The sequence below is a fragment of the Hylaeus anthracinus genome, unplaced genomic scaffold (assembly GCF_026225885.1).
Source record: "Hylaeus anthracinus isolate JK02 unplaced genomic scaffold, UHH_iyHylAnth1.0_haploid 11989, whole genome shotgun sequence".
Classification (NCBI taxonomy): Eukaryota; Metazoa; Arthropoda; class Insecta; order Hymenoptera; family Colletidae; genus Hylaeus; species Hylaeus anthracinus.
In genome coordinates this window covers 7,413,058-7,437,239 of record NW_026534337.1, presented here as the reverse complement: position 1 = coordinate 7,437,239, position 24,182 = coordinate 7,413,058, and the positions used below count along the sequence as shown (strand labels likewise).

General features: G+C 39.4%; 2 protein-coding genes and 1 long non-coding RNA gene across 24 annotated transcripts; 1 reads left to right on the top strand and 2 right to left on the bottom strand.

The window, feature by feature from the left end:
• Nucleotides 1–5,101, bottom strand: LOC128887672 (uncharacterized). Its single transcript, XR_008460085.1, has 3 exons — nt 4,958–5,101; nt 4,595–4,871; nt 1–2,021 (listed from the first exon to the last, which is right to left on the bottom strand). It is a non-coding gene; the product is annotated as an uncharacterized LOC128887672 (long non-coding RNA).
• On the top strand, nt 5,049–20,352 carry LOC128887662 (probable phospholipid-transporting ATPase IA). Of its 22 annotated transcripts, XR_008460081.1 has the most exons (25): nt 5,073–5,397; nt 9,460–9,552; nt 9,884–10,122; nt 10,205–10,303; nt 10,366–10,476; nt 10,562–10,809; nt 10,882–11,162; nt 11,239–11,533; nt 11,610–11,836; nt 11,899–12,275; nt 12,353–12,490; nt 12,563–12,715; nt 12,795–12,992; nt 13,063–13,162; nt 13,237–13,481; nt 13,561–13,686; nt 13,747–13,887; nt 13,961–14,079; nt 14,158–14,292; nt 14,397–14,501; nt 17,015–17,112; nt 17,962–18,106; nt 19,538–19,715; nt 19,798–20,041; nt 20,210–20,352. XR_008460081.1 is itself a non-coding variant. In XM_054143799.1 (23 exons), exons 1-22 carry the CDS (start codon nt 5,154–5,156, stop codon nt 18,057–18,059), a joined length of 3,870 nt encoding a protein of 1,289 aa, XP_053999774.1. In that variant the 5' UTR covers nt 5,073–5,153; the 3' UTR covers nt 18,060–18,106; nt 19,538–19,786. The 22 variants fall into 22 exon arrangements, 19 of the variants coding, with proteins under 19 accessions (XP_053999793.1, XP_053999774.1, XP_053999773.1 ...); XR_008460083.1 differs by lacking the exon at nt 17,015–17,112; XR_008460082.1 differs by lacking the exon at nt 20,210–20,352 and having other exon boundaries at nt 19,817–19,957.
• Nucleotides 18,719–23,473, bottom strand: LOC128887713 (uncharacterized). The gene is made up of 6 exons (XM_054143913.1): nt 23,169–23,473; nt 22,696–22,929; nt 21,567–22,562; nt 20,751–21,377; nt 19,716–20,459; nt 18,719–19,619 (listed from the first exon to the last, which is right to left on the bottom strand). Exons 1-5 carry the CDS (start codon nt 23,471–23,473, stop codon nt 19,793–19,795), a joined length of 2,829 nt encoding a protein of 942 aa, XP_053999888.1. The 3' UTR covers nt 18,719–19,619; nt 19,716–19,792.
• Between the last annotated feature and the right edge of the window lie 709 nt (nt 23,474–24,182).

Below are 24,182 nucleotides of genomic sequence, written 5' to 3'. Positions count from 1 at the left end.
CGTTCTGAATCATCAATTACTCGATTCATTGCGATTAATTAGCCCTGATGGATTCTACTGTGCGAACCCAACCGTGAAAAGGAGTCTCGTCACTGTTTCAAATTGTCGGGTTATTTTTCCAACGCTCTAACGCAACCTTTTCCAAAGGAAAAATGAACAAAAAAAGAATCATGTACAAGTCGGACATCCGTCCATGTTGATGGATTGTACCCAGCACTGAGTAACTTCAGGGATGTGTTTGTCCTGCGTCGTTTTAATCTCCTCAACGACGAATTGTTTCGTACAAAGTAAATTAAAATTCTGATTGGCATCGGACACGTTATATCCGTCAGCCTTGCTACAATATTGCCTCGTAATATTATTGGAGAATCTAATTATGAACATTCATTTGCAATTTTAACGATCACGCGTCGCTGCGTTTGAAATAACCGAGAAACTAAATGTTGAAGTATGCGCCAGTACCCTTGACGAGGTTATATATACCACTCAACTCATTCGGTAAACGTTCCCATTCCTAAACTTCACTTTCAGAAAAACATACAGACACGTCACTCCAATTTACATGGAAAGAACTGGGTGAACCTCTGTCGATCTTCTGTAATTAAGAAAAAATTTAACGAAACCTTTCGTCCACTTCGTTTGTACCCAAGGTAACTCGACACTATCGTGAAATATTGTGACGCACTGTTAGCTAATCTTAAAAATGGATTTAGGATTTCCAGAGAAGCCTCGATCATCTATTCTCTCTCTCTCTCGCCCCCCCCCCAAAAAAAAAACAAATGAGATCACCGTTGATATCGCGTTTCTGTATCTGGTAAGAATTTCACCGCGAATCGCGTGACCGTGCCGATGGTTAGGGAATCAATGAAATCGTTTCTATCGATCTGAATGGTGGTTCCCCCCGTCATTGATCGACATTTCGGTGTGTCGCGTACGAACGCCAAGGTGCGTACGACTTGAAACAGTTCCTCGTGATAAACACACGCGCACCTGTTACCGTTATCGTTGGGACTTTTCAGTGGCCAGCTACCTTGTCAGTTTTCAACACACCAGCTCACGGTACTCGTATTGCGGATCCGGTAATATTATCGCAGCGATGATTGATCGTTGCACGGGGAAGAATCGAATTCTCGCGTGGTGGAGACTTCATGGAGTTGCAAACGTATTTTAGAACACAGTGCTCGCCGCGACGCGTCATTGGCTAGGTGCTCTTCTCTCACCGCTGAGAACAGAGATGGGCGATGCTTTATCCGAATAGATAACGAATCTAACGTTCATTCGTAACGATCTTTGGACGATTACGCGTTTAGTTACGAATTGTGAAATATTTCTGCGATTTCGTTCTTTTAACGAGCAACTAGTGGACAGTTTATTGTATTTTTATTTGCGTAAGAATTTTCCATTCACAAGAATTTGGTCTCCGACGATATATCATCTCTCGACGTATGAAATATTAAGTCACAGTGCTGTTCGGTGCGTGGCTACGGACTGGATCTATTTCAGCCTTGAATTGGACGTTCGCGAGACGTATTTCGAACATTCTTTCGCCTGGCCCGCGAGTTGGAATACCTGCTCCGCGACCAGTCCGACCAGAAACGCGTGTGCACTACTTGAATCATCAACGAAAGAGTGCGATCTCGACTCCGATTTCGAAGCTTGCATGAACGAGAACTTGGGCGATTATCGTCCCGCCGGAGGGGGGATTCGTTGTGGTTTCCGTGATCGGCGTGGCGTTCAAAGTGTCATCGCGAAAAGTAGTCGAGGAAACGACCGCGCCGCCGATAGGTTGCCAGGTGTTTCTCGTCTGGCGGCTCTGACATAGATTAAGAGGAATAAATTATTTCCGTTCGCACACGTCACTGGAGTCTTGACAGCGTGGCGGTAGTTTTCGAACATCGAGGAACACAGAAACGATCGCAAGACGGCCACTAGACGCCCGCCTTGGCCGATCCGATTGAAAGTAGTGAGTAGCGACACCATCCAGTCTTCTTCCTTCTTTGGAACACATTTGTCTATCTCCTCTGAAAATAATGATCCGAAAAAGTATTTCAGAACTTCTGTGACAGAATTCTGTGATGTTTGGTGGAAAGGAGTACACATATATTCAGGAATAGCTGCGAAAATGTTTAAAAAAGTGGCGAGAACTTTGGGTTATTAAGTTCTAATTTTAGCAACCTGTTTTTATGAGACTCTAAGATTCTTGAGAGTTCTCCCGAGTACGATGACCAAACATCTAAGAATTGTCTTATAATACACATTTCTTTTTCTTTCATATAATTATTAACAGTTATAACACTAGATTCTGTATCTCTAGTGAAACATAGGCTTTAAATTTATTTTCATTTCCAATCAGTCGACAACAATTGGGGCATTTCATTTATTCCGCATTTCTTTTTTCAACGAAATACCGACTGTATATAATTAATGAATTTACATAGATAATGGCTGCTTTTGCTCCAACGAATATTATACTCGAATGACAGTATTCGTGTCAAGGCGACTTTTACGCAAATTAACACACTCACACCAGAGCAACGACGGGTCGAGTTTACCGACATCGGCTCTAAAAATAATTTTTCACTCCCTTCGTTAGTTTTTTCTTTGAACTGCGAGAGGGATTTCCCCGTCTGCCGTTGAAACTATCGACTTTTATTGCTTGGACGGTGTTTATTTCCCTCGATGGGTTTTAACGTTAACTCGAACGTACATACAGGCTCACGTACAAGTTACCCACACGAACGCGATGACTTATCGTCGCTCAACCGTTAATTGTCACAGAGTCTAACGGTGTTCATCCCATGAATCGTGATTGTGCACGCCTAGAACATCGATATTTACGTTCGGTAATAATGATAACAGTAAATCATCGCAGTCAGCATTTCAGGATAATCCGAGAACCTTCGGACAATCGTGGATCCACTTTTTCACGCTTCGTCCCCCCGTATCGTTATTTTCGTTTAAACCCCCGTTTCATGGTTCAATGGGAACGAAAATATCGACCAACAATTTGTAACGTGTACGAAGGCTGAAGGACGAGTAGAGTTTACTATATTTTAACTTCTACCAAAATCAATGTATTTTAATGAATGAGTAACGAGAATAATGCTTGGAAACTTCCTGTTTCATTTGCTACTAATACTTGATACTAAAATCGTTAGGAAAGCGTTGACCATCTCCTGTCCTCGTACACTTCCTTGCAGTGAATCCTGTCTAAGAGACGCGTGGATATCCCCACAAATTCTCGAAAATATCCATTACAGTATCTACCTTGATATTGATAGAAGTTACGAAATCGAAGTCACTACTTTTCATTCAAGACTCGTACAATGAAGTTCCGTTTAGAAGTTCGAGCGTTATTCCATCCGTGGTTCTTTAAAAACGTAATATACGCAGAAGAATTCTTAACACGTTGGCTGTGATGTCATCCAGATATGGATGGCACGTAAAACCATAGAACCGCGTTATACCGCTACGAGTAAGACTCGTATCTTATCATGCCGCGAATGATATTAGTATTTTTAATAAGTTGTGGTTGTCGTGCTTGTGTAGAAGTCTTTTCAGATTGTAGAATTGTCTAGCCAGAGAAAACGAAACAAGTGTTTCCTTGTTCGTTTCATTCTCACTGTATATGCGTCTATTGTGCTGCTTGGAGACTGTAGAAGCCTGACCTGGCAAGATTTTTTGCAAACTCGATGTGGCATTCAACGTTTTAAGGTGCTGGCTTGTTGGGACGTAGAGTTGAACTTTCATATTAATTGCACAATTAGAACCTTTTAAAGAGAACACTGTATTGTAGCTTTAAAAATTTGATCAATTTCACATTTATTTTAAATTGGCGTTAATTGGCGTTAAACGTTAATTAAAGTTTGTATTTAAATAATAATGCTTAGCTTTCAAGTGAAGCCTGTACGACACTGTACATCTACTCTCATTGTCAGTATGTGATTGTAATGAGCAGCCGCGTATGTGAGCAAAAGTGTCTCTCGCACTTAGTGCAGGAAAACTGATAAAAATCGATCAATTTATTGATTGGGTTATGTACACATACTTTTCCTCGAACCTAACATAGTAATGGTGTTATTAAAAAACTTCAGATCGACTGGCAGCAGATAGCCACAAAATAGATAAGTGAGTTTTAAGTGTTCTAAGAAGAACGATATCAATAAAGACGTTGTATTATTATAAACGTAACACGTTTGTAATTGAAGCAATAATGAATTCTCGCGGTTATGTTTATATTATTTAATTCAATAAAGAAGAAATCGTGGACCATGTTGTTTCTTTAATGCAATTTATATGAAAATATACAGTGTGGTGCTGTTGATCGAGGTCATGAGTCAGATCTAATTTCTATGGTAATAAAAAGTAGGAGGAGGGAATCAGAAGTTATTAGCTGCCTGAAAGGGTGCTTTGAAGAGAGTTCAAAGCTGAGAAAAATTGAAAGAAATATATTGTACCATTGTTCCTTTCGATTAGAATCACTATCGAGGACGAGTTCAGATTCTATTCCTCAAAGTAATATACTAAAGATAATACTTAAAATACATGAATTCAGAAATCTTCTCTTGTTAAACAATCAGAACCAGCTACTCACCCTGTACATATCACGAGATGGGAAGTGTTCCATGACTGACCGAATTTAGAAAACACTAATTTGGATAATGGAAGAGGGTGAGAAATCTAGTACCTCTTCTCTGCTACGCACATTCCTGACCCCACGGGCGGAATAATCGTGATTCACGCAAGTTCGGACGACCATCACTAGAGAAATGGCTGCCGCATAGAATGCGAGCCCAGCCAGACGACCGTGACCGTTTTCTCGGTCACGCACGTTCAAAATTTGTAGCACGATATTCCGGTTCCCGATGCCCCTGTAAATAGAGAAACATTTTGACGAGCGAATTACTTAACCAGCATTCAAATCTGAACCAGTTTCGAGGACTAGACATAACACTACCATTCGAGCTATCCCTTCGTAGATTTTATCTCCTCAAGCCTCAACATCCAACATGGCCGCCATCTGCATTAACCAATTCTGTCTGATTTAGGCCCCTCTGCATTCAATGCAACCAACTGCCAGGGGGAGCCCTCGGGTTCCCAGTCCTGGCTCGTTGCGTCCTTTCACACCTCCGGATCTTTCTTCCATACCTCACATGGACGGTACGCCTCCGCAAGACAACGGTGTTCGTAGCAGTTTCTCATCCACTAGCGGCCGTGCCAGCGACGGGAAGCAAGAACAATCCGGGCCCTACATAATCGGTAGTCCCATCGACCTGGGAAACATCGATAACGTCGATAACATCGGCCTACGCATAAACCCGATATCGAACGCACGACGAAGGACACGCGAGCACATCGAGCTACAGGACTCTGGACCGGTCGAATCGAATTCCGAAGGTGAGACATTATCCTGTACATTAATAATGCTCTCCGTATTTAGCAATCCCGGTACATTTCTACGGTCGATACTCACTGCTTGTAAAACAGGAATTAAAAGCGAGGTAAAAACTCTAATCGGATACAAAGTTGAAGGTAGAGTGATCGTTGTTGAACTACGGAGCCATAGGTCAGTGAAATATTGAGGCGGTCTATACATGGATTATTCTACCGTACTTGGTCAATATCATCAAGATAAAATGTTTTCCACTGCCGTGGAAATACGGTGCAAGCGATAGACATCGACGGTGTTAATCGTCGTAAAATCTAAGCGTACAGTGGTAATAGTAGATCATACATTGTTGCGAGACAAAGAAACTCATTGTCAGAGGTATACACGACCGAAGATTGGTTGAAACTAGAGATCACGGTTTTGAAACGGGTATTAAAATACACGGGTACACGAAACGCGTGTACCGTGTATTAAGGAATTAAGAACACTAAACGGGTATTTTTAATACGCGAGTACCCGGGTATCGAAATACACGGATATCCAGATACGTACACGTGCATCGAAATACACGTGTACGCATACACCGAATTATACGGGTACAGTGTCCAATTACATACTTTTATATACAAACTTTTATGTAAAAAAAAGCTTTTATTCTACGTAAAATAATGATCCTTATTCATTTTGAAAATATTGACAAGCAATAAAATGAATAAATAAAAAAGATATAAACATAAGAAGAATAAATATAACAGAATACATTTTTTAGTGTAATTTGTAATACTTTATTTATTAGCTAAAGTAAATGTTCAAGTCAATGCGCGTACCCGTGTATTTCCATGCACGTATACGTACCTGGATATCCGTGTATTTCGACGCCCGGGTAGCCGTGTATTAAAAATACACGGATTAAAACACGGATCCATTAATTACCCGTGTACCCGGGTATTTCGATACACGTGAAGTAGGGATCTCTAGTTGAAACGTTATCGTTTATATTTTGATTCTTATCTAACAAGGGAACATATCTAACTGTCCATCTCCGATTTTGATGAAACTTGGTGGGTACATTAAGCAGGTGAAAATAGGGGATACGTATTTTTGTATAGCTGCCCAATCGGAAGTTTAGGGGTTGAAATCACCCCTTGAAGTTTCAGCAGAAAAATGTTATCCCGAAAACAACAATATGTACAAGAAATTTTCTTAGGGAAAAGTTTCATGGTTTCATGAGGTAAAACACAAAGTGGTCACAGATTTTGTAAAATGTAATTTGTTTATGACAAAAAAAATTGTTTGTTACATTCTTTTAAGAGATAGACAAATTTATATAACGACAAAAATGAACGGAAATTGCTTTCCGAATCCATTGATATATAATACAATACATTTGCCTCCTACTTTTTCAACCCCTAAATTTGTGATTGGGCAGCTATAAAAAAATACGTATCTCTTATTTTCACCTGCTTAACGTACCCACCAAGTTTCATCAAAATCAGAAACGGACAGTTGGATATGTTCCCTTGTAAGTAATAGAATTATAATCTATGGTTTTCGACTCGTTTAAGTTAGTTCTCCTAACGTTCTGTCGCACTTTGCGAACGCAACGAGCCGCTGCGCCTTTACCAAAGTAACGTGACCGGATTGTCCAATAAGGTTTGATATCCCTGGTGTAGAGGCACCCCAGCGGAGGTGTCCTTGGCCCATAGTCTACGGACATCGTGGTTGTTTATTGACGCAACCTTACCGTACACCTCCCCGTATACACAGCAAGTGCCAGAGGAGTACAGCACGGTGCTGACACCAACTTGTTGCCGGTTGCAGGCGCATGCGTTTTCGGGGTAACACGTGTGCAGGGCTGTCGCATTTTGTGGACACCCCCTCAGCAGTATTGTACCAAACAACTGCACAGCCCGTGGCTTACGCAATTTCGTTTATCCAACATTGCGGACGCATTCTGTTCAAATTCTACAATTTCTACATCGAAGACGTTAATCTATTTAATGAACCTCTTACGTTCATGTCACCCTTTCCTATAATTCCAACCATAATTGCATCGATATACTCGACATTTTTTTTATCCATCTCGAGTAAAAACGCGTAATTATCGAATACAAAGATTTATTTGAAAAATCTACCCGAAATAAAGTATCATTTGAGCGGTATAAATAGAATTCATAAATTATTCGTTCGCCGACGGTCTATGAGGGTCACGTATACCACGGCGAAGAAGTCACCGATATTCAGTGCCACCTACGTGCTCGAATCAGTGTCTCGCGAGCCGAGCAAATTTCCAAACGCGATATGAGCAAGGATATCCCTGGCTTCGGAACCTCTACGAAGGATTTTTAGTTTCGGTTAAATGTCGTTTCGTGTGCATTGATCTGTAGGTCTGTTTTCACGCGTATTTGTGTTTTCGTTGGTTCGACAGGGGTGTGGCGATAGACGCGAAGCTTCCTCCGGTACAATGACGCAGATATGTAGTTTGTTTAACCGATCGTTATCTCGGGCGGAAAAAGTGTGCTATTAATGTACGTTAACCACCGTTTCGTGGTGACAGTGCGTACGTGTCTCGCATGATTGTTACCCATCTATACGAGTTGGTCTCGATGAGCCAAGAGGAAAGATTCGAATTATTTTTGAAATGTCAAAACAAAGCCGAGGAATAATTTAGATTGTTACTACCTGATCGAACCAAAATACAGTTCCGAGTGTAATCGTACGGTTGATTTCTATCTTTTTAATTCGGCGTTGATGTTTGCTCTGTTTTCCTGTTCGATCCAATTTAATTGTATTATTTCCTCATATTTCGAGCTGGCTATTGTCTCACTTCTAATTTCGTTTACCTAATCGTTACACAACTTGTTTAATAGGTGGTGACGTACGGATGGATAATGCCGGAAGTAATTATTAAATAATCGGTGTCGAGAGGCTATGGAATGTACGAAAATAAATATTTTGCGTGAACGCGTCTCGCGAAATAATGTATGAATAACAGTGTAAGATTACTATTTAACGTGTAATGAAATTTGATATTGGTCAGTTTTTGTTTCCTGTAATGTAATTTAATACAATACATGGTCAGGGCCGGTACTAGTGTTACCAACGCCTCGTTGGTGATTTCGAATTTAAGCAACCCTTCCAACTCGTATTACAAATTAAAAACAAGTGGAACCTGAGTAGTTGATTACTACCAAGCATACGCAGTATTGTAATTACATGAGTACCTCCCTCGTCAGTTGGTATGGAACGCTCACTTCCATAGGTTAATCATTTTTTTTTTTTTTTTACTTATTTTTAAAAGTTATCCAATGCATCGTTTGCTTCCACGTAATTTCGATCCTGTATATTAGTATTTGTAAGAACATGTAACTTGTGAATGCGACGGAGCAATACATTCATGTTTTAGCACGTTATTTCAAGACTCGCGCTCATATGACCTTGAAAGAACCACGACTTGAAAAAATATGCATCATTCCAAATTCTGCTTTTGTATTACCATGCATGCTAAATCTCCCTTGCTAATACGATCACATTTTATCGACCAACAATAATTTCACGTGACATGAACGATTTTTTGTTTGCAGTTTGTAACGTATATAAATATAGACGTATAAAAAGTATTTTAAACCCTTCCAACATACTAAAATATACGAAAATCATCTTCGCTGTGCATGTGTCAGATTCGAATGAACTCTTGCTAGATTGTGTAATTCACATTGGCGATAAATCATTTTTTAATGAGATTTTTTCTGAAATACGCAACTATAACCTCGAAGATGATAGCACGATCCCGAGATCGTGTCGTTTTATAGTTGGATAACCTAACGAAACGTTCTTCGACGTAGTTAACATATGTAGATCTGACTCACGTAATTTGTCCGTCGATACAATTTGTTCTGAAAGAATTATAGAATCTTTACCGCTATAACCTTGAAACACTAGATCGTATTCTATTACCGTCAACGCTTTATCAAAACCGTACTGGCTACTATATGTTTGTACAGTGTTTCCATATCGTCGGTTAAATATGGTTCGAATCAACGAAGTAATGTGAGAGACGTTTAATTTAGCAAACAACAACATGGAAATAGCGAGTTCTAAGGTGATACAATGGTACAACGAACTCAGATCTCTACTTCATCTTTATTTGCACGCTCAAAATCGTAAGTTCGTGCATTAAGAAAATATGTACTTAGACGAATGATCGAGTTAGACGTGTGACGTGTACTTGACTAATGTAGTCGATTAAAAAATTCTTTCAAGTGTTATTATAGTAAATTTACGAGAACTAATGTAATATTTTTCATAAAATGACACCTTTGGGCGAATGTCATTGCAGTTTTTTAAGTCGTTAATGTTGATGCAATTTTCCGAATTATTTTGAGATTACCATGGACTAATATTACGAAGATATCGAAAGCTTTAGAAAGCAATATTAACATACAGCGAAAAGTTACATTGGTATAATGTAAATTGATTATTTTGTTGACGCAGTTGGTCCAATAAGAGCGGAAAATGGAGGGTCTCAAGGTGACGATCAGCGCTTCTCGCGACAGAGCGACAACAATGAAGAGAGGGTGGTTTTTATTAATGCCCCGCATCAGCCCGCGAAATACAAAAATAATCGCATTTCCACCGCGAAATATTCATTTCTTTCGTTTATACCTATGTTCCTTTTTGAACAATTTCGCCGGTACAGTAATTGTTTCTTCCTGTTCATTGCCCTTATGCAGGTAATTTATAAATACAGCTGTATCTTCTTATCCTGTATCTTAAATTATCGACCGTTTCTTTATTCGTTCATTTCAATTTTAGCAAATACCAGATGTGTCACCAACAGGACGATACACAACTTTGGTTCCATTAATTTTTATTCTTAGTGTATCTGCATTGAAAGAGATAGTGGAAGACATTGTAAGTACTGTCGAATTATTATGATTTAATGAAATATATTGTAATGGCATTCTTTATTGCAGAAAAGGCATAGAGCAGATGATGAAATAAACATGAGAGAAGTGGAAGTTTTGAGAAATAGTCAATGGCAGTGGATCCAATGGCGAAATGTTGCAGTAGGTGATGTTGTTAAGGTTGTATTCTATGTTCAAGTTCACTAATGTGGTAATTATTAATAAATAACACATTTCTATTAGTGCTACTCTTTAATACGTATAGGTCCACAACAACAATTTCTTCCCTGCCGATTTAATCTTGTTGTCATCATCGGAGCCACAAGGTATGTCTTTCATAGAGACTGCCAATTTGGATGGAGAAACAAACTTGAAGATTCGGCAAGCCCATCCTGACACTGCCAGTCTCTTGGATACCGCGGAATTAATGAATTTTCATGCGAATATCCAATGTGAATCACCGAATAGACATCTGTATGAATTTCATGGAGTGTTACGAGAAACTAATAAACAGTACGATTATTTCTTATAGAAATGTGAAAAATTTTAAAACTGCATTAAATAAACATTTTTGTACGTTTTTAGGAGCGTAGCTTTGGGACCCGATCAGGTATTGCTTCGTGGTGCAATGCTAAGGAATACGCGTTGGGTGTTTGGTGTTGTAATCTATACAGGACATGATACTAAACTTATGCAAAACAATACCACAACCGCTCCTTTAAAAAGATCCACATTAGACAGACTGACCAATACCCAAATACTCATGTTATTCTTTATACTTCTTTTACTGTGCCTTCTATCCGCAGTGTGTAACGTTTTGTGGACAAAAGCTAAGATCGACGGATTGTGGTATTTAGGTTTACAAGGTGTAAAATCGATTTACTCGTTTACTCTATTTCTAGATTATGGTTGTACGATTAAGTAATTATTTATTTATTTCAGAGGAAACAACTAAAAACTTTGCTTTTAATCTTCTAACATTTATTATTTTATTTAACAATTTAATACCAATTTCGCTGCAAGTTACATTAGAAGTTGTAAGATTTGTTCAAGCCACGTTTATTAATATGGACATTGAAATGTATCATGCGGAAACGGATACTCCCGCAATGGCTCGTACAAGTAATCTTAACGAAGAACTTGGTATGGTTAACTATGTCTTTACTGATAAAACTGGAACACTTACAAAAAATGTAATGGAGTTTAAGCGATGTTCGATTGGCGGCAAGGTGTACGAGTAAGTTTTTAATGTATATCATTTGCGTTATTTTAATTCATCTCATAGTTCTATTTCAAAATGTAATGTCTTACAGTTTGCCAAATCCTTCATATGATAATGGAGATGGTAGTAATATTAACAGTGAACTAGTTAAAGATATTGTTGAAGGACGATTAGTGCAAGATTCTCCTCGTCCTGGTGATAAGAAAATTGCAAACCATGCAATGGTACTGCATGAGTTTATGATTATGCTTTCAGTGTGTCATACTGTTATTCCTGAAAAAATTGATGATACTATAATTTATCATGCTGCGTCTCCAGGTAATTAATTTATTTAAAAATAAGCTTTCTATAAAATTGTATTATATTATTTTCGTTCATAGATGAAAGGGCACTAGTAGATGGAGCACGTAAATTTAATTACGTGTTCGATACTAGAACGCCGAGTTATGTGGAAGTAATAGCACTGGGTGAAAGACTTCGATTCGAAGTATTAAACGTGATAGAATTCACGTCGGCTAGAAAAAGAATGTCGCTGATTATAAAAACGCCAGAAGGAAAAATTAAACTCCTTTGCAAAGGAGCAGATTCCATTATTTACGAAAGACTATGCCCAGCTCCCGTAGAAAATAGTGATCCGGATCAGATTAGTTTAGACGACTTCCGAGATGCGACTTTGGAACATTTAGAAATGTTCGCAACTGAAGGTTTAAGGACGCTTTGTTTTGCTATTGCTGACATACCTGACAATTTTTATCAAGTATGTATAATTTATTTATATCTTATTTTGTTCACGTTTACGAATAATGTAGTTAATTGTCCTCTTTCTACAAATAGTGGTGGCGTGAAACTTATCATAATGCAACAATCAGTATGGGAAATCGTGAAAAAATGATTGAGAATGCTGCAAATCTTATTGAAACAAAATTAAGATTATTAGGAGCCACTGCTATTGAAGATCAATTACAGGATCAGGTATATAGCTTTTATTGAATACATAACCTCAAAAATAAGTTATATTAATATATTTACAATTCATGATCTAAGGTACCGGAGACAATACAATCTCTTTTACAAGCTGATATTAATGTGTGGGTACTGACTGGAGATAAACAAGAAACTGCCATTAATATTGGCTACTCTTGTAGATTGATTACTCATGGAATGCCATTGTACATCATTAATGAGTCGTCGTTAGATGTAAGAAAACCTAATGTTATTACATCCGGGCTTATAGATTCGCCTTGAAAATGGTTTTGAAATTTATATTTACTTGTAGAAAACAAGAGAGGTTATAATACAACGCTGTCTCGATTTTGGGATTGATTTAAAATGTCAAAATGAAGTAGCACTTATTATAGATGGAAATACACTAGAATATGCATTATCCTGTGATATTAGAATGGACTTTCTGGATTTATGTTCGTCTTGCAAAGTCGTTATTTGTTGTAGAGTTTCGCCGATGCAGAAAGCTGAGGTGATTTTTGTGAATCGCATAATTTGCAATTTATTACGTACTGTGTTGATAATACAATATGTATTTTCAGGTAGTTGATTTGATTACAAGTAATAAGAAAGCCGTAACGCTTGCAATTGGAGATGGCGCAAATGATGTAGCCATGATTCAGAAAGCCCATATTGGTGTGGGTAAGGTCACAGCATATTATGTTTGTTATAAATAAACAGGATTACGTTATATAATTTGTGTTTTGCATTTCCAGGAATTTCTGGCGTTGAAGGTCTTCAAGCAGCATGTGCTTCTGACTATTCTATCGCACAGTTTCGTTTTCTGAAACGCCTATTGTTTGTACATGGTTCTTGGAACTATAGTAGGATGTGTAAACTGATATTATACTCGTTTTACAAAAATATCTGTCTGTATGTTATTGAATTGTGGTTCGCTATTTATTCCGGCTGGTCCGGACAGATTCTTTTTGAAAGATGGTCTATAGGACTTTACAATGTTGTAAGTTCCAGTATATCTTTATTCTATCGTAATACAATTGTTATAATGCAACGTCCAAATGATATATCGATCGCATTAGGTCTTTACAGCAGCACCTCCATTAGCTATGGGACTTTTTGATAAAGTATGTTCCGCGGAAACGCATTTAGCTCACCCGGGACTGTATGCTACTAAGAATACTGGAGAATCGTCATTTAATATTAAGGTATTAATTATATTTGAGATCCTGTAATCTACAAAATGTCAATATTGCTTATTTGTTTAGGTGTTTTGGGTATGGATCATTAATGCTTTACTACATTCATCTCTCCTCTACTGGTTATCGTTAATGGCTCTAAAGGAAGATGTAATATGGGGAAACGGTAGAGACGGTGGATACATCGTCTTGGGAAATTTTGTGTATACTGTAGGTTTTAAATTACACACTGTAGTATTATCACTTCCTAAAGAACGATTGTTGGATTTATGTTTGTTACTAGTATGTTGTAGTGACGGTATGCGGAAAGGCGGGATTAATAATAAATTCTTGGACGTGGGTCACTCATTTAGCAACGTGGGGATCTATTTTGCTTTGGTTCTTATTTATTTTTATATATAGGTAAATTTCACGATATATTTATGCGTTATTTGTGTTGGAGATACTCAACGGCACGCTTACGAATTTGTTTGATTTCAGTAATTTCTGGCCTGCATTAAATGTAGGTGCTGTAATGGTAGGCAATGATAGAATGCTGTTTTCTTCGCCTGTCTTTTGGTTGGGTTTGGTACTTATACCGTTAGCAGTATTGCTTCTGGATGTTACCGTTAAAGCGTAAGTATATCTCTATTAAATAGCTCGATAGTGTAATATTATGGAACGAAGTTATATATATTAATTGTTTCGTAAGTACACGCCAAATATGTATTCTGTTACAGAGTGAAAAATACGGTGTGGAAGTCCGTCACCGCGGCAGCCAGAGAAAACGAGATCAGAAAGTCGGACCCTGGAGACATATTCAACAGTCACGACTACAGAAGCTCGTAAGTTGTTCATACGAACAAATTTAACTTATTAGGATAACACAGATGACTATTAACAAACGTTCAGATTTCATCATTTAACGAATGTTATACATGCAGGGTCGAGAAACTGCACTTCGTAACTAATATCAACGCGTAACATAGTATCTTTAGGATGGCTACTAATTGGCAAATAACGGAACACACGACAGTATACACATTGCATGGTATACTGATAGGTTAACCTCAAAAAAAAAAAGAAAAAAAAAAAGAAAAAAAAAGAAAAAAAAAAAGAAACAGTCATTCGTTAATGTTTAATATGCATGGCTTATTAATTGTAGTTTGTTTAGCAAGTTTGTAATAGTAGCAGGATGCAACAGTAGATTCCTATTAAATTTTCAAAATTCGAAGTAAACAACGTAACAACTTAGGTGCATGTACATAGCGCTGCATTCTTTCAGACTTTATAAAAATAGCATTTATTGTTTGCTTTTATAATACTTTTTTTGTAAACTCACCACAATTAATATCACCAAATATTTTAATAACAATAGTACAATTAATATTTATCGCATTTCCATTGAGTAGAAAAATAAAACTTGCAACAGGAGGTCGAAGTCACGTTCGTGGAGGCGATGGTTAATTTGGTGTTGGACCGCGATCTGTTCGCCACGAAGGCGAAATAAAATCAGACTCCACCCATTTGTTCCGCGCAATTACTGGTTCACCAATCTTCCAGAGCACCACCCGCCTGCACATTTCCGTACTCTATCTCCCTAACGAATTCCTACCAAATGTGGATCCCGTAAGCATTCCAATACCTTACCTCTTTACCTCCCTTTAAAATCTTCCTACTGTTTAATACGTGCCAACTATTCTTATACACGTGGACCATACGTTTCTCGCCTTGCTGTGATTATATTATTATTTTGTACATATGTAGGACAAAGTCTATTATATATTTATGTACACATAAGGCAAGTCATGTTTTCTTCCCCTTCTACCAATTAGAAGTAAAATCGTGTTTGAGTAAGATGTAAGTTTAAGGAACACCTAAAGAAAGGAAAAAACTCGTACATTTTATTTATTAAAAAATACTCGTTCCTATCATTAGTATGGAATTAGTAGTTACTATTTTCATTTATGCACGTTAATTTACATTTTGTTGATGAGTAGACTTGCGTTGAATAAGGCGTAATCAGAAACAATGTAAATAGTACAGATTTTATCTTGAGAATACACTTATTCTCCGTTAAGATCACTAAACACTCGCTAGTATAAAATCACGTACTGTTTGTTAATGTGGTTTTCTGGTATGTTTTATTCGCGGTATCCCGTGAAGGCCTGTGCATGCCATCGCCGACCTCGCGAGGTGTAAGTACCCCTAGTAGTACGTAACTCGTAGCGCTCCTATAATTTTACACTTTCAGACGAAAGCACTGCTAGTTAATCAAACCGCATGATCGTTCAACGTTTTGCTTTCGAGGGCACCGCAGGTATGCGCAACTGCTATCACGTATTTTACTCATAATACTTTAATACTATTCGCGATACTTTACGGGGGAACACCACCTTTGTGTTGTTTCAATATAAAAGTTGTTAAAAATATGAGCGCAAGACAAAATTAGATCGGTCGAAACTGTGAAGGTGGTGTTCATCTTAATATTCTTTCAGTATCAAGGTGTTCAAGGTTATTGGGTAAAAACTGAGAGCTGCCGCGCTTCTGTGGAAAGTAATGTTGAAAAATCTGTTTAACTTTAAGCTCTGTCCTTAGATCTTGAGAATCTATATATCCCAGAGCATTTCTCAGTTCTTGTGAACATAGTTATCTCTAGCAGTTCTAACTGTAAGAATCCAACCGGTGAAAGTCACGAGAATCTGAAAAAATTCTTGGTATCATTATTTTCCATAGAAGGTCGAAAGAGGCATTACGTACAGAAAGTTTAGTACCGCAAATTACTAGCAAACGATCAACTCTTAGAGATCGAGAGAGGCTCAGGTCATCGACCTTTCAGAAGCCTCGAGTATGTTAAAAGACATGTTTTGGATATGCTGGACTCATCGGTGTAAGACTTATCTAACAGGTTTTGCCTCAGACGTGGCACTGTTCAACCGTTTGAATGACATACCTAACGGCGTCACATCTAAAGCAAGGTCTGCAAGATAAGCTGTGACAACGCATACAATTAGAACCATCTTTGTGCCATAACTATTGATATTGCTGTGAAGCGACTCTAAGTGTCTACAAATTTCTTATCTATCTTTTCTGTGTTAATTGGCTTGCCTGATCCACTCCGAGTTAGGATAACAATTGCACCGCATGCATCACTATAGATAAGCAATCATCGGATAGATTGTCAAGAGAAGGGAACGCGCGACAGTTATCGATGATCGATTCAAAAGTTCTCGAGGCAAACTAATATTTAATAGTATGCTCGCGTTCGTCGACGTATACCATTTGAACTGTGCTGACGAGGACGACCAACGTTCAGTCGAGAGTTTCTAAAAGAATTTTTGAATGCACGGCTTTACAGATTGACGGAGACGGCACGGCTACTGAAAAACGTTAAAAGTGTTTTCACCAGACGATCGAACGCCGCCTCCAGAGTTAATGTCGAGGTGGAGCTATCACGTAAGTTGTTTTGTCTACGCAAGAGGCTGGTATTGAGAGAGAAATTTAACAACAATCTTAAAATACTTACGAGTGAATCAATATTGTACAGATACTATTCTTTTCTAAGCTCGTCGTACGGTACCTTCTTTTTCTTTCTAATGAACATAACCGAAAGCACGCGCTTCAGTCTTCACGGCTTTCGCCTATTCCAGATGGAAAGAAATCTTTCAATAGGCAAATAATTCGTCACGATAAACGCACTTGCACTATTTTCTGTCACGTCTAACAGTGTACATATATGTTATTAGATTATAGCGTAGACTACCAGTTTTACTAATCTTTTTAAATAATGGATCATAGGGTGTCGGTGTAAATATTAATACAATTTTTGTATCCAGCCATTGACCATTTATTTTAGAGGTTCATAAATACTCAGTGGCTAGAAACGTGTGTTATCTACTACTAACCATTAGTGAGACTAATTCTCCACAGTAAAAGTGATTAAGCCCGAGTAACATTCCCAAGTAGAAACTTTTAATCTTTCAAGCACGACGCTGGAGTTCACGTAAACTTTCGTACCAGATAATTTAAAAAATATGTTGAAAGAAAATTGTAATTTAGAAAATACGTGCATACGTATGACATCTACAGCTGCTTTTGGACGCAGAAGTGCAACTGTGCAAGTGTCCTGTTTGCAGGATTAAGATTTACAAGTAGAACTCCAGTTCCGATCCCCTCTCTAACTCTTTATCGGACAATACCACTAACGATCCCGTAGATCTTGCATGTACGCTAACAAATTTCCTGTTCTAACAACAGACACTAATGGGTTGCGCTCTTTATTATTGCACATGCTGCGCGATGCAGATGGATTTGCATTCTCTCAAGAGGAAGGAGGCTCGGTGACCCAGACGGACGTGATCAGAGCTTACGACACAAATCTTCCGAAACCTGGCGGCATGTGATCTTAATAATAGCGAAAGAACTTCAAAGATGTTATATTATAAACAAGGTACCTCTTCTCAAGCCGATCAAGAAACCGAAAAATAGATGCGTTTCGGGAACCTCGGTACTCCGCCAAGCCCTACGTAACGCCTGTCTACGTTTCACGACTGAATCGATGTTTTAGCTCGTTTGCCTCTTGAACAGGGGCTTAAATGGTTTTTGATCGACGATGGGCCTCAAAACGAATAGTATTAGCAAGACTATCAAAACGACGATCCAATTCGTTCGATGAAATTATAAACACGGTAACCGCGCGCGCGAAGAACAGATAGGGAACTCCGACTATATCCTAGATAATTCTTTTTGATACTCTATGAGATTTATTGTATTTATAGCGTTACCTCGAACCTGGTCTTGTGAAACCTTATATATATATATATGTATACTCGTCCGTGATAACTCTTGTTGCTATCGTGCATTTTTCGATGCAGTGCATTTGTCAGCGCATTTCACTTTCGTTTGAAAATTATAGGGAGTGTCCCTTTGCTGGGACGCGCTTCGAATTTTCGTTTAATTTTTTTTCGTAGACCAACGGGAACGCACGTTTTTGAAAAGAGATATTGATTAGAAGGAGGAACCACGAAGATCATACGATAGGTGGCGAAATTTGATTGTCCAGCTGGCGATACGTAAGGCGAGTTCAGTATTCAATCGTGAACGTTTCTTTTAAACGTGTACTACATAAATTAGAAAGAAAAAAAATAGAAAGAGACGGTGTATGAACAGTCGTACAAAAATCTGTCGTCGAGCACACTTTCGAGTACAGGCTATCCATGGAAAGTAATAAATTATATTTTTCAAACGAAGCAAAGTATATATCGCAGCTCCTGTCGATCGCGGTCGTAGGAGGACCACGTTCAAGATCGTGCCAGAAAAAGACTGTTCCCACTTGTCCTACGTCGTTCGATGGATTTCATTAGTTGTTTTACTTTTTACCGTCGACTATGTATATTTTATTATTGTACATACGATGATTGCGTTGTTATCTAGTCAAAGAATTTAATGTGGACATTTCCGTACGTGGATCACTCTTCCGCCCATCGCGAATACTCATTTTTTTAAGTTTACGACTGATCGAATTTTAATAGAGAAATGATACGTGCATATGTATAGCAACAATTATATAAATATATCTATATTCTGTTCGGAATAAAATGATGATGGAAGAAACTTGGTTATCTTTTCGCAAACTGTTCGATATATGGTTAGGCCCGTTCGGGTATGCTTTCGAGAAAATCTTGTACAAGTGGATCAGAAATTTTTATTGAAACGATAATAAGTATGCCAGTACAAAGCACATGTAGATACACTGTTCCAGCAAGCGATTGATGTATATAAAATGTATATATATAAATTTACTTAATTTCTACAATTCTTTTACGTCTTTTTTATTTGTTTGTCGTTCTTGAGTTTCACTTAATTCGTATTGTTATTGTAGAATACAGCGTGCCTCTCATCTTGAATGACGAGATCGATATCGATGGATTGCCCGAAGAGTGCATAGGATTCCATTGCGAAACCTGAACATTCGCACGGAAGACTTTATTATTAGCCTAACGATGCAATTTTTATATACATACATTATCTAGTTCGTAATCGAATGGATTAATAATTACGTAAGAATCCACTTCGTTATCTTCCTCTTCCTATCCGTCGATGATAATGCAATGCCAACTATTTCAAATGTTCTCGTTCAAGTTATCTTCGATGGTTCCAGTTTGAGGCTAATGAAAAAGTTCTCTCGATCCTCTCTGTATCGAGTTTTCAACAGAAATTCATGCGTGAACGAGTGTCCTGGGAAATCGTAACCACGAGAACATCTCTGACAATCCGTCAGCCAGGACACGACGTCGAGGACCCGTCTCATCCTTGGCTCCATGTCCCTCAATCTCTCCTCTTCTTTAGCGAGGGCTCTACGTTTCAGGACAACGTTATACCACCGGTAAAAATATTTCCACGCTAAGTCCTGATCTCTCGACGTCCACAACAAATCCTCTCCCTCCTCGTAGATGGTTTTCTGACTTTTTTTATACTTCATTTTGGTGAAAACCGACACGAGGATACGTTTACTTAAACCATGTCTCTGTTCTAAATCCTGGTTACGTTTCAGATTCGAAGCATCCTTATTTACGTTAGCAGACCCTGTGTCCTTCGAGCATTGAACCGTTTTTTCTTGTACGACGCAGAAGTTATTGCACTTTCGATGTCTTTCCATGCTACTCATGCCGAGAATTCTATCTAAAAGACTACCAACGTACGGCATACAAGGTGGTTCCCTTTCCGCCTTAGACCAGGCTCGTCGATACGCCAAACTCCATGGACTTTTGTAAATCTTGCAGAGCCTCTCCATGGTCTCGTACCTAGAACGTCGAAATAGTTCGTACAATAAACCGTTTGCGAAATATTGAATCTATATAAACTATTGCGAACTTCATCGACGTATTTTACTAAATGTCATACAAATGTTTACTACGCACTTCAGAAACATTCTGTGTAGTAGAATCTCTGTAACGACAGGTTAAATGTATATTTCGTGGAAAAAATATAGCGAGGTAAAAGTAACGCGAGACTTTTATTGTTTTCGGGTGTCGTTTTCTACAGCACTATAATCCTTCCACCCAGTACACTTATCTGTTCAAAGGACATCGCACCTGGTGGCATGGTGGACACGTAAATAAGACCAGCTGCTTCGCAACCTGTAAATCGGAGGCGCTTGCAGCCCTGCCAAAATGGACCTACACGAATGAAAGTTTCCCATAGCGAAACACTTGCCAGCCGCGTTCACGAGCCTCGCGATGATTCTAGCTCTGACGCGTAACCTTTTGATCGTGAGAATCTCGCTGACAACGAGACAAGAAATCCTGTGGCTGAACGCTATCCACGCTGCCAAATTAGGAGTATTTCTGGAGCTCCTTTGGAAAACCAAAATCTCGATCTCTTCAGCGGGGATCCTGACGAAGAGATCGCGATCGATCATGGTCAACTGCGTGGCCAGAGTGGTGCTGTCTATGTCCCAGATGGTGATCCTGAAATCCATTCTCAGCAATTTCCTCAGCTGAACCGTGCTATTATTCTCCTGATCCTCGCATTTCCTCTTCCTCTTGCCAGACCCATTCCCTGAGAAGATTCGTTCGAAGAAGCTAGGCTTCTCCTCGGCGGCGATGATGGAGTCCTCCTCGCACTGGCATTTTCTTCTCTTTGAGAACAATTTTCGTTTCATTGGACGTTCCTTCTCCTGACGATAAGTCTGTAGGTGGCTCAAGTGCTGTCTCAGCTCCCTGTTGCAATACAATTGGTAAGATTCGATCGCGGTATCAAGTGGCGCATTATACATCCATGAGACCCAAGATAAAACGAAATTTGTGGGCCCCATCTAACGAGAAAACGAACAGTAATTACAAAATACAAGTACCTTTTGTTTATGGTATAATGCGCCACTGTGGATATCATCTTTGGATATCAACTACCTGTAGGCAGCAGAGGCAGGTCTGGGCCTGTACCAGTATTCAGGGGTCCAGAATAATATCACGCGTCCTCTAGCAGTGGTTCCAACGGACCCAAACCTCCCCGATTGCAGAGCCGTGAAGGAAATACTAGCTGCCAGCTGACGCCGCGATACAGGGAGTCTCAGCTCGTTGTCAATTGGCTGACGACGAATAGCGACCAGGCTGAACGATCTGCGTCCTTGTAGAGAGCTTCGTTCGCCAGGTTGAACACTCCAGGGTCCCAATCCACGAAGAAAATGCGCTGCTGTGCAAAGGCCATATCTTCTGAAATGTCTGAGACGCTTCGAGGACCTGCAACGACCTTTCTCATCGCCTTCCCAGACCTTCACACCGTCCTCCACGAGAGCGTAAAAGTTCTGCACGCGCTTTGCTTCCGATCTCGCACGTTTGGAATCCCTGAGCACCAGCCCCGAATGACATTTTTCTGGTACTCCGAATCCGAAACGCGAAATCCTTCCCGTCAACTGTTTCTTCGGATTTTTCGAATCTACGCGACGATCGTCACTGTCCTTCTTCCGTGAGGTCTCTTCCAGGGCCTCGTCTTTGTACCACACGTTGCGTTTCTCGCTAACTTTGTGGTCGTTGATGATTTTGTCTTGCAAACGACCGCAGGGACAACTCTGACGGGTCGTGAAGAACTTGCTCGTGTTATAGTATTTACGATTGTGGTCTCTGATAAATAAGACATCGCACAGGCCACCGTTTTGAATATTCTGATCTAAACAGTAGCAGGTTGGCCAGCTGCGACTAGCTTTCTCGACTCTACAGGGAGAGAGGTCTTTTAGGGCACTCTTTACATCCTTCAAGCTGGCGCCAGCGAATCTTACAGGAACTGGAGCGTACTTGCCACTAGATAATTCATCATAAGAAGGTCCGAGATAGAGGTCTTTTTGAGTCCACGTTGGGGCCGCGTGGTCCCCAGCACCGCCGTAGTGCGCCCATACTCTGCACTTGTTAAAAATGTGTTAATCTTAAAGTGTGTACGAACGGAAGTCTTTGAGTTTTAAAACTTCAAAGATTCATACATCGTCATTTTTATACATCGCTACCTTGCAGCTAAGTATCGAGCAATATAAATGAATAATATTACCTGCACACTGCCTCCTTTCCTTCAGTTTTAGCCTCTTCCTGGATCTCGATCTCCGACGAAAGAATATACAACGTCGTGGAGCTCGAAGAACTCGCAGCTGTGGTCTCCGATAACGAGCTCCTGTCCATCCTCCTTGCGAGCAGGCTGTCCACTTCCTCGCACCATTTCTTCCAACAAATTTTCCTCCTTTGCATACCGCCAAGCTCGTAGTAGTTCGCCCTTCCGTCCACGAATCTAATCGCGTCAACGTCGGTCAGATATAAAACGCCAGCGTGAAATCTTAATCCGCGCGTCACGTTGCGGCGACTCTGAAGGAGAGTGGCTATTAGTCACTCTGTACAGGACAGTTTCATTTGAATCGTTATAAAAGTGCTGCAAGTTTATTTTATTTAAAAGAATTTGTCTCGGCTCAAAAGTGAATGGACTTGCGTTACTTTTACAACGAAAGGATTGTCTATCAACGAACTGTCTACCTTGCCTTTAATGTTTTGCGATGTCTCCTGTTGAACACGCTCAGGGTAACGTACTGCAAAGGATACACCGAGATCAGCTCGAAGGTCTCGATGGTTGGGTCGAGGCCACGCGGACAGAAGTACTCGCAGTTGTTCTTGAAGACGTCCGCGGCTATGATTAATTTGGAGGGCGTGAGACCAAGGGAAACCTGACGGATCCCTCGTCCGTTTCTGGTGGTCTCAGCGAATGGGGATTCCACGAGGATGGTATCAGAGAAGTCAGAATATTCGGAGGCCAACAGCTTTTTAATTCTGTTGCACTCCATTTCGCGACACCTCGTTCGTCGACTAGGAGTGTGGCTTTTGCGCGACGCGTGCATGATGTACAATTTTCGTTCGGTGTGCAGAGAGACAGACGGGTCGTTTAGACGAGATTTTTCAAAAGAATTTTTCAAAAGCCCCGAACCGACCGATGATCGCGAGGTTAACGAGCCCCTAATGAATGTATGCGATCAATTGTAAAAATAATTCTCGAATAACTTCTCGACGGTCAGGTGACTGGAATAATTTGAATTTTCATTGCATCGATAATGGTACGACGTTAAATTGCAGTAGGATAAAGTTGAATCAAATCAATTGGTCATCATTATCTCCATTAGAGCGTTTAGCTCTTAAGCCACTATATCTCTAGTTTCTTCAAGTAAATCTCCAAGATCGCGCTTTTTCTGAATCAGGGAGAAAGCATAGAAAAATTGTAGGAGTAATCGAACGTGACTCACTGTTGAGGAATTCAACGACAAACTCCATTTTTATTAACTATAACCGCAAATCGTAACGTTATCAACGATAAAACCGATTGTGTAGCGTCATTCGAAAGGTCGATTAACTACCACAACACGATTTCTACATTAGTAGAATATATTGCGAATTACGTCGTGTTTGGTCTCATTTTAATTAGCAAAATGTCAGAAATATGATGGTAATAGTTTTACAACAATAATGGTAATAATAAAAAAAGTTTGATCGTTGCATTAA

What these genes read in the sequence shown, in the direction of transcription:
- LOC128887662 (XM_054143818.1), top strand. Translation starts at nt 5,064, where the DNA reads ATGCAACCAACTGCCAGGGGGAGCCCTCGGGTTCCCAGTCCTGGCTCG. An exon ending in TGTTCATTGCCCTTATGCAG is followed by an intron (nt 10,123 to 10,204) that starts GTAATTTATAAA and finishes TTTCAATTTTAG; the next exon opens with CAAATACCAGATGTGTCACC. An exon ending in GTGGTATTTAGGTTTACAAG is followed by an intron (nt 11,163 to 11,238) that starts GTGTAAAATCGA and finishes TATTTATTTCAG; the next exon opens with AGGAAACAACTAAAAACTTT.
- LOC128887713 (XM_054143913.1), bottom strand. Translation starts at nt 23,473, where the DNA reads ATGGAGTGCAACAGAATTAAAAAGCTGTTGGCCTCCGAATATTCTGAC. An exon ending in GGAAAGGAGGCAGTGTGCAG is followed by an intron (nt 22,563 to 22,695) that starts GTAATATTATTC and finishes TTAACACATTTT; the next exon opens with TAACAAGTGCAGAGTATGGG. An exon ending in CGTGTCCACCATGCCACCAG is followed by an intron (nt 20,460 to 20,750) that starts GTGCGATGTCCT and finishes TCGACGTTCTAG; the next exon opens with GTACGAGACCATGGAGAGGC.